Genomic DNA, 10,215 nt, shown 5'->3' with positions numbered 1-10,215 from the left:
CTATTATAATAATATTGCACTAGTAACCATGGCATTTGTTATTTGATCATAGGATATATATCAATATTTTTTGGTCACTTTGTAGAAAATATTATCTTTCCTTCAGAAACCAAGCATTATATCATTTAAAATTAAGGATACTAAGAGGTAACATTGACAACAACGTTATTATATACCAAAAAACTCAGTGGTAGAAAATAATAAGATTTTCAAAGACAAGTGGGCATGATTTTCAGAATTGCATCGTGGAACGTGAAGTTAACTTAAATTTTAAGTTGTTTGGTCCTATTAACGAAATTATAAACATCATTAACATTTGAATATTTACTAGCTAAAATCATGAAATAAAAAATAATAATTACTTCTTTGAACCATTTTGAACATGCCCAGTATCCTAAAAGAGGCAATAAACAAGAAACAAACTTAGAGAGGTTTCTTTCCTCCTCCTACTCTCTTTATTCTTTACACTGCAAGCCTCTTTTTTGTTAGCATGTCTACAAGACATCACCTTTCTTTGTACAAGAAAATCACCTCATCAGTCGGAGTCTGTCTCTCGAAATGGAAGTGGAACTGTCTTCACTGCCCGGTAATGACCAACGTTATTTAGATGCTCATTCTCCAACCTGTTCACACAAGATCAACTTCGTCACTGAGTTTCTAACAACTGTTAAGGAGTCGTTTTTAATATATAACATCAGAAATTACAAAACCATTTTCTTATTATGACTTAGAGTTCTGTCATTGTCACTCCATTCTAGTGACATCATTGTTCCTATTATTAGAGACATAAAGACTTTTTCTAGGCCTCTACCTAACAGAATGGGGTTTTAATAGGACTTACATTACTAGGTTGTGTTACATTGGATGTGATTGGTATTTTAAGGTTCACGTCGTAATAAAAAAAATCATCCTGCTTTCTAGATATGATAAGATATACCTGTAGAAATTCCAATGCCCTCTTCTAATAACCTCAAGTGCTGCTAACAAAAATTCTAGCAGTCGTGATTGCACATGCCCCACTTTGAAGTGCAATATAGTCTCCACCCATGTCACTCTCAGCACAAAATTCAAGACCTGAAATTCAGTATCGCTTAGTTATATATAAAAAACTTACTTAGTGAAATTCAGATCAGGAGGTAAAGAAAGAAAGCTTACAATAGACATATAGTATATGCTTTTATTCTTTAAAATTAGTTCATCTCTGAGCCATGGATTTATGGAATCGGGTTTAAGAAATTCCCAGTCCTTGACAAAATCCCAGTAAAGTTGATACACTGTGGCCACCATAGAAGTGATTAACACTATAGCAAACCATAGATGATCATTTTTCCTGCTGTAGGTAACTCTAGCCCCAGCTGCCACCATTGCCGAAACATACTTACCCATGTTAGCCAAATGGTTCACATCACCATCATCTAGATACCGTCTCACGCACTGGTAAGGACATTCAACGACCATGCTTTAGTTTATAAAATAATTATGAATATACACTACAAGAGATGTTCTATTAGAATTACTATAGCACGACTCCAATTCTTGAAGTAGTTTTCTAGTGTTCAATGCCAAAAGAAAATCTACAGTTAGTCAATTTCTTCATCCTAAGCTTACCTGCAAAGCACGCCAATAATACGGTAAAAATGAGATGATGTAAGTTAATTCCGTGTACAATCTTCCTGAATGACAGGCCTCAGAGTGGTGTGTTTTGAAAACTCTAGCAAAAATGTGACAACCAGAAATTTCCAAATGCCTTAGCAATGGAATCTGCAAAAATAACACCAACTTTAATGTTACTTAGGATGCATAATAAGAATAGGAAATAATGAAAAAAAAGGAGCAAAACCAGAATCAATTGTAGACTAAGATCACCTGGCTAGTGAGTTGATCGGCCATAAAAAAGTCTACAAGCAGAACCTATGGAAAGGCAATGACAAATTATAAAATTAAATGCACATTTCAGTTTTCCGCATATGTGACCTTACAATGTATCCAATTGTTTCAAGAAATCAACTGAGAGAAGTTTACCTTATAAAAGGGAGAACATACTATGTTGCGAATAACCCGGAGAAAGCAGTAACGTGTGGGACGATAAAATATGTCAAACGGGCAAATGAGCAGTGCTATGTAAAACTGAAATTAGAATTTCTTTGTCAGCATAAACTACTTTTCAAAATTTGAAGCTAACTAAACTGGTTTATCTCATAAACAAGAAGGAAAATCAATAGTTATGAGACAAACCAGAAGAAGAACCCCAGGAATGGCATCAATTTGGGTAGGAGAAAAGTCAGCAGCCCTTAGAAGCAGATGTAAGACCATTGCCCCAACCACAGTTGTCATTAAGGTAGTGCTCATCAGAAATGCATCTCTGTGCTTTAGTGCTGTGCTTGGAGAGAACTCAAATATGAAATTGTAATTGATTCTTGTATTCTTCCACATGAACAGGTTACATCCATACAAAAACAAGTGCAGGCTTAACAGCGCAAACACACTGCACAAAATCACTTAACCATTAGTGCACCAATCATATATCTACTTTAGTCTAAAAATCCGCAAATTAAATTTTCAGGGGAGTTTTCAGAAAGTCCTCAGTTTAACTACATTCAATTTCATGGTTTATAGTTATAAAGTTGAGGTAGAAAAGACTATATTTGATAACCTACTTCAGGAAAAGTTTTAGACTCACTTCTCCCCTTATAAAAGATTTGGTGTTAATGTAATGTACACTTTAAGGGTGTTTGATATAGACAAATTAGTAAGAGCTCATTTCAAAATAGTATTTTGGTGATTAAGTTAAGACGTGGAGCAGAACAACACACAAAAGAGAAAATGTGTAAAGTATGTTAAAGTTGGAAGAATGTGAAGTAACCTGAAAACGGGGTAGACTGTTTCCATATAAGCTGGCTCTTTACCAGGGGAAAATATAGCGCACAAATGGGCCAAAATTGCGTATACAGAAAACAAGGATACAAAACATCCTGTAGATAACCCTGCAGAGGCAGTACAACTTGATCAATCAGCTTGGTAGGTCCACCCAGTGCTCAAATTGGTGGCCACTAAGCATGGGCTAATAGCAGTACATAAAAATATTATTTTTCATGTCTGTTGGTACATGCAGTGATCTACTCAGACAATGCATTGCAATTTGAATTCTGAAGTGACACTACCTTCACTGTTCTTAAAATAGTTTGCTAGTGTTGTTCATTGTTAAGTGCCATGCCATGCCAATATAACGAAGAGACATGGATAGAGAGAGGCATTACCGACAAGGAAGGTGACCATATGAGAATCTTTATGTTGTTGGGGTCTTAGAAATTTCATTGCCTTTTTCCTATCGTTGTTGGCAAAGTGCTTGGTGAATATGGATTCCACTTCGTCCATTAATCTAACAACCTTACAAAACCAACATATTATAATGATAACCACTTGTTAGAACCCATTCTCCACAGCAAGATTATGGAAGGCCAAAATAAAAAAGATTTAAAGTTGAGTAGTGCAGTGTGTTTTTCTTTTATCGTTCTTTTTCTCTTTCACTAACTTTTGAAATGAAGGCATTTGGAAGGTGAAAGCCAAGATGTACCTTGTCAGAACTAACGAAATGGGACCTCTTCACTTCTTTTAAATAATTTGCAGAAGCTTTCTGACAAGATACCTGCTCCATCAGAATGCAATATCATTTTCATTTGTTCATATAACATACATACTAGGAATTCGTATTAGATATGCCAACTTAACTAAAATTAACAGCAGAATAAATTATCACTGTTAAGGAAGTAAAATATAAAACAAATTGGTCCAAACAGGTATTTTTGCTCCTGAACATTTTCAAACAGATTATTATGTTATATTTCAGGAAAAGCACGAGCTACCACACACATTAAGAAAAGGAGGGTAACAGCAAAAGAGAGGATACATTATATTAGAACACATATTTTTGTTAGATTGCACAAAAAAAAAGTTAAGTTCATTTCATGTGTGAAACAGCTTTACGCCATGTTAGGATTAGATAAATTTAAATATATGTAGGAAGCAGTTTTGGACATATGTATAAGATATGACTCCACTGAAAAGAATGGAAAAGACAAATATAGTGGTACTATCACTATCTTTAGGTCATATGTACTATAAGTCAAAGTTAGTTGGGGATAGGAAATCAAGTTCTTCTTCTCCGTCGTCATACACATAATTTAAGATTTTCTCATGATTTTCTTGTAAGATAATTTTAAGTATTAAGAATGATCAACACCACCGCAGATTATTAATTTTTAATTAGGAAACTTTCCCTTAGATTTCGTCCTTGTTATTTCAACATTTGCCATTCAAATTCAGTTCCATGCGTGCATAGCAAAAATATAATGAAAAATAATAACTCATGCAACCCTTCTTTGTGTTTACCTGTGTGTTGTACAAATAGTATAGTGGAGAAGATATTTTTAGCCATACCTTGTCAAATTTCTTTAATATTTTTGTAAATGCTACCATATTCAGTGAACTGCAAAAAAGAGAGAATGTTATATTAGAAGTTGCTCATTCGTGAGATACATTAGATTGGATTCAAAAATAAGACTTCTAAATTTCAATTTTAAGTTTACTAATAAGAAATAATTAGCATTAAAGAGATCCATATTTCTTAGTATATTCAGTAAAGAAATATAATAATTGAATTTATAAATATTCATACACATATAGTAATTAATTCATACGAGGCAGGCATAGATTCACCGTAAAAAAATTCTCTAACACACATTATACTGTCCTATTTTTATAATCTGCATTCAAGATATTAAAGTTTTTTTATTCAACTGATTTGTTTTATATATATATATATATATATATATATATATATATATATATATATATATATATATATATATATATATAATATTTCGTTTTAACCTCTTTCTTTACAAATTAAGAAACTCAGTTAATTATTTCTTCCAAATTTTAACCATCTTTTTAATACATCCTATAAATCATATCAGACATAATGCATACCCATAATAAAGAGGATACTAATACAAAAAGTTATTGGTGTAATTAATTATATTGTATGGTAGATTAAAAACTTTATATCTATTAATCCCTGTATCATATTACTAGTGTAATGCTTTATATTGTTAATGTCTATACACCATTTTATATTAAAATATTATTTTAGACATATTATTTTTTATTGAAAGAAATATATTTAATATACTTAGCAGTTTCTATTAGCATATAACATTTTTTCATTACACCCTATATTTAATCTGTTCAAGTAGAGAAATAATTATACCATGTCATTGGCCTAGTTTACAGTATAAAAAGTGTCATTTATTATTAGATAAGTAAAATGTTAAAAGTATCTATCTCTGATCATATAACTTTATTTTAATGCAATCAAATTAGAATATGATATATTATACTGGTAGTTTATATTTAACCATTTAAGTTTTGTTAGACAAGGTGTTTACTGATGAAGGTTAATATAAAGCCAAACAGTAAAGTATATGAAATATATAGCAAACATTTTTTTCTACACTCATTACTCTGGATCGTTTTAAACTTTATAGTAATTTCTTTAAATATCTTATTTTAGATAATTTCTAATCGATTCGAATCATCATATCCACATTATATTAAATTTAAACTCTAATATATATGATTTTTTTTTACCTATAGTCTCGTTACATTCCATTTTCTGGTATATGTAACTTTTTTTCCATATACTATCTTTTTTTTTCGGGAAATAAAAATGTTTTATAAGTTTTGCTTTAAGTTTTTTACTATAATGATTATAGTTCCATTATATTAAAAATTCCTGTCAAATATTTTCAAAGCATTTGTGCATATTAGATAAGATGTGCCCTATATTTAGCATTTTTTTACTGGATACTATGGCATTTAGGTGGGGAACCTCTCTACCTCTTTTTGAATCACTTATAAAACGAAGTTTTGTTCAAATGGAAAAGCACTTTTCATATATACACACACACACACACACACACACACATATATATATATATATATATATATATATATATATATATATATATATATATATATATATATATATATATATATATATATATATATATATATATATTAATTTCAATCTTGATATAGAGTGATTGATATTTTTATATGACTTCTGGGAAAGCTTTTATATATTAGTAGAATAAAACTTCTTTCTATGATTTTCTAAACATCAATGTAACTACTTAAAAATTTGATAAAAATAAGATTTCTTTTTTTTGTTTTTCATGTATTTATATACACATAAAACTAAGTCTCTCTCCCCTCCCTCTCTCATTCGGGAATCTACAAATTACCCCATTAAATTTTAGGGTGAAAACAAACAAATAAGGAATTCAAAAGGAATTTTCTACTTACAAAAAGGAAACGAAATGAAAAAAGTAAAGCAAAATTTGATGATAAGAAATTCAATTTGGTTTTGTTGGCCACTATTCGGAAGTGTGTGCAAAAGCTAGCTTTACAGATCCTAATAGAAACATCTTGCCCCCATTCCCATGTAATATGCAACCAATGAAAATAAATGCAGAATTTTATAAACTAAGTCGCTTTATTTAAATATTAAATAGGATTAACTTAATTATAAGCAAATAATAAAACCATACTATAAATATTGAGTGATATATATATATATATATATATATATATAAAATCCATAACGTGACAGTCACACCTACCTTCATTTATTCTATCCATCGAAAAACCTTACGTGATGTTATGAACTGCCATGCAACTCAATCTTTCATTCGCTTCCACATCATTTCTATATATTCTTTCCAATTTTGACCAAGATAATAATAAAATCAATATTCCCTTTTCTCTAAGGTTTTCTCATTTTCACCCGCAAACGGAACAGTGATGATTATACTCATAAAAACAAGTACCAACCTCGGAATAAATGCTAAGAAGTTTGATCTTTCTAAGCAAACTTTATAGTTGAAACCTTATATCATGAATAGAAAAGGTGACAATTACATACTTTTACATTTTAGATTAGTTTTCTTATTTCCAGCTAAATTTATACCCGAGTCTCAAAGCAAAGCTTTTAATATATTGAAGATTAATTAAGACTGAATAAAAGTTAACGAAACTAAATATTTATATATAAAAAAAAATGAGAACCTGTAAGTTTTGAGTAGGCCAAGGCCTTTATAAAGCTCCACAAAAGCACTTCTAATCATTTTCTCAGCACATTGGAGCTTTCTCTTGTGAACGAAATCCCCAGTTGGATTGTTCACCAAATCCTCCCACAGCATGCTAGTGATGGCTGTAATGGCCCTAGTTGGATTAGTGGCTGGAACATCAATTCTCATTGCCATTTTAGGTTTTCCCCTCTTCGTCTTCGCCCTCGTTGCTGAATTAACAAAACTTATACCGTTTTTCTCCAATGTTGTGATTACCTCATCCGTTTGTGAAACTTCTGAAGTTGTTTCATCTGAATCTCCAAAATTTTCTGCACAAACTACTATCACCATGCAACTTAGCCATACATCACATCTATATGGCATTTTTAACAAATTTTCTTTCTTTTTATTACTTTTAATTAGAATTTATCTTAACAGTATGTTGTATGATGTCAGCAAGCACTCAAAAGCACAAATTAACACTGGGAAATATTTTAAGCAGGATCAACTCCTGTACATGAAGAGAAAGCTGACCGGAATATTCAGAATCTCGGGTTGGAGAATATTGAGGGGATGTTCCGGTGCTATATGGCTTCGACGGAGAATTTTTCCGGCGACGGTCACTGATAATTTGCTTGAGGTCAAGCAAAATCTGAAGCTGCTTGTTCAGGGTTTCTCCTCTCTCTAGAAACTCACTCTCTTGTTTCCGGTAAAATTGGTTCACCTTGTTCAGCTCTTCATCCAGACTCACAAAAAACACTCGTACCTGAGTTAAAAAAAAAAAAAAAACATAAATGTCTTCATGTGACAAAAACAACAGCAATAACACAGTATATACATAAATCATTTAAAAGCGATTTAATAAACTAATGTACCTCATCCTCCTCGGAAAACAACTGCGCAAGCTCGGTCTCATAGATTTCTTCTTCACTGTCCTTTGTGGTTTTCTTCCTCACCTACATATACTTATTTAATTATTTTTGGTCTTTTCCATTTTTGTGTGTGTCAACATTATTTTCTTTTCAAAATAAATTAATTGTTTTTATATTTTATGTTGCAACGGTAGTGGCACAGATAGATCCGCAAAGGCGAGAATTTGGTGGCTTTCGTGAGAGATTGAGAAACTCCCGAAAAGAAAGCAGAAAAGGAGGGCCACTAAACCCACTTTATTTAGTACTTAACCCCACACTATGCTCACATTGCTACATTACTTCTTATATCTCTTTACGCCAACCCCAACTTTTCATAATTTTTGTTTTCTCTTTCTAATAATAATCATTCATTGTATTTACTCCTTTCTTATTACCATTCACTTTCAGAAAATCAATTACCAATTTCATTCATGTCTAACTCATATCCACCACATTTCAATACTTTAAACAAACACCAAAAAGCAGGAATTTAACTTCAGCCATGTATTGTTGAGTTTTATTTATCTTGGGTTACCTCTCTCTCTTTCTTAATATATAGTTTGTTAATTTACATCGTTAAAAGAATTTCGTTCTTTAAGTATAGGTTATTGTTGCAAACTTGTCATCTTAACGATAAAAAGTAAGCTTAGAACATTTAATTTAACCATTACAAGTAAAATATATATGCAAAAATACTTTAATTTGTCATTATTGTTAACGCGTTTTATCACATCATTTCTAATAAAAACTAAAGATTATTATTTATAGTAAATACTCTCCAACACACTAATTAATTAGAAGTATATTTTTCAATGACTCATTTTTTATTTTTATATTCTCTCTATACCTTTTTAAATATGGTTTTTGAAAAACTAAAAAATGTAATTATTTTTTTAATTGAATCAAACACACACACACACACACACACACACACACACACACATATATATATATATATATATATATATATATATATATATATATATATATATTAAATGTTATGTAAATGGTAACAATGATAATTCATATTGTTTTAGACTTGAAAATAAGAATAAATATAAATAGTTTTTTTTAAGTAAGACACTTAAAAATAGTAGAGAAAACATCATAGATGATTTATTTGGAAATTTCATTGTACCACACAATAAAAATGACAAAATAAGATTTTTAATTGGTAATTACTTCAACTACAAATACACAGGTTGTTATCACAATTTTGGCAACCACATTAAAATTATTTTTATTTGTTTTGCTTTTGGCCATTGACATTAATTACCACATGCCATAAAAAAATCCGTGGGTTAAAAAGGTATTAAGCGAGGTTGAAATTCTCCAAAGCAATTCGTTGTCAGAAAAAAGACGTCCCATTTAGATTGCTCACTATTCATGCAGTAAAGTCGTGCACAAATAAATCATCATCACCCCTCTCAAATTTGATTAGAAGAAGAAACAGAAACAGAAACAGAAAAGTGTTTCTAAAAAACTATTTTTTCCTTTTCAAGTTTGTTTCAATCAAAATAAACTTATCATATATTCATATAAGTAATTTTCTTCTTCAATGAAAGGCAAGAAGGCAAGAGAGAGAACCATAGAGAGAAGAAAAATAACCAAGATTTCAGGTGTAACATGTTGCTGTCAGCACAGTTTTTGGGGTACGTGCCAAACAGAAACTGATCATATACTTCATTGCCAGAAATCACGAAAGCAACCCGAATTTTCCCCAGAGAACATTAGCGAAAATCGTGGGAAGCAATAAACAGATACGGAGGGAAGTGAAAATATTAATGTTGTGGTTATGTTACTATTTATTTACCTGAATGATGTTGAGGTCATGGTGGTCGGAATCTGAGAGGCTGTTAGCTATTTTGTGGAGAAAGAAGCGAAAAGAATCGAAAATGGAGAGGCCAAAGTTAGGTTTGACATGGTGGTGGGATTGTTTGGGAAGTCTTGATAGTTTGATTCTCTTTATCTGCTTCTTGAGCTGCCAGTAGTTGACGAAGGCCTCCTTCCATTCTGGAATGAGTTGAGCTTCGAGTTCCTTTGAGAACTTCACCATTTGTGGGTGGAAGAAGAGAGTGAGGTTGTGGAGAGAAAAAAAATAAAGTGGAGATAGGTTATATGAAGTGGGGTGTCATGATCGAATCTGAAAGAGATTTTATATATGTAGAAGAGAG

At 31.2% G+C, this 10,215-nt stretch overlaps 1 protein-coding gene across 2 annotated transcripts; it reads right to left on the bottom strand.

Annotated features, from left to right (window-relative positions):
• Positions 1-340: 340 nt before the first annotated feature.
• Positions 341-10,182, bottom strand: LOC108326688 (phosphate transporter PHO1). Of its 2 annotated transcripts, none has more exons than XM_017560302.2 (15): positions 9,855-10,182; positions 8,006-8,086; positions 7,665-7,896; positions 7,129-7,468; positions 4,438-4,486; positions 3,575-3,646; positions 3,258-3,387; positions 2,864-2,984; positions 2,236-2,485; positions 2,023-2,127; positions 1,867-1,911; positions 1,609-1,761; positions 1,156-1,434; positions 938-1,074; positions 341-623 (listed from the first exon to the last, which is right to left on the bottom strand). In XM_017560302.2, the coding sequence occupies exons 1-15, from the start codon at positions 10,095-10,097 to the stop codon at positions 536-538; spliced, it is 2,325 nt and encodes a 774-aa protein (XP_017415791.1). In that variant the 5' UTR covers positions 10,098-10,182; the 3' UTR covers positions 341-535. The 2 variants fall into 2 exon arrangements, with proteins under 2 accessions (XP_017415791.1, XP_017415792.1); XM_017560303.2 differs by having other exon boundaries at positions 7,129-7,459.
• Positions 10,183-10,215: the final 33 nt, after the last annotated feature.

Source organism: Vigna angularis, chromosome 3 (genome assembly GCF_016808095.1).
Source record: "Vigna angularis cultivar LongXiaoDou No.4 chromosome 3, ASM1680809v1, whole genome shotgun sequence".
Taxonomy (NCBI): Eukaryota; Viridiplantae; Streptophyta; class Magnoliopsida; order Fabales; family Fabaceae; genus Vigna; species Vigna angularis.
This window is presented reverse-complemented; position numbering and strand designations above follow the sequence as displayed.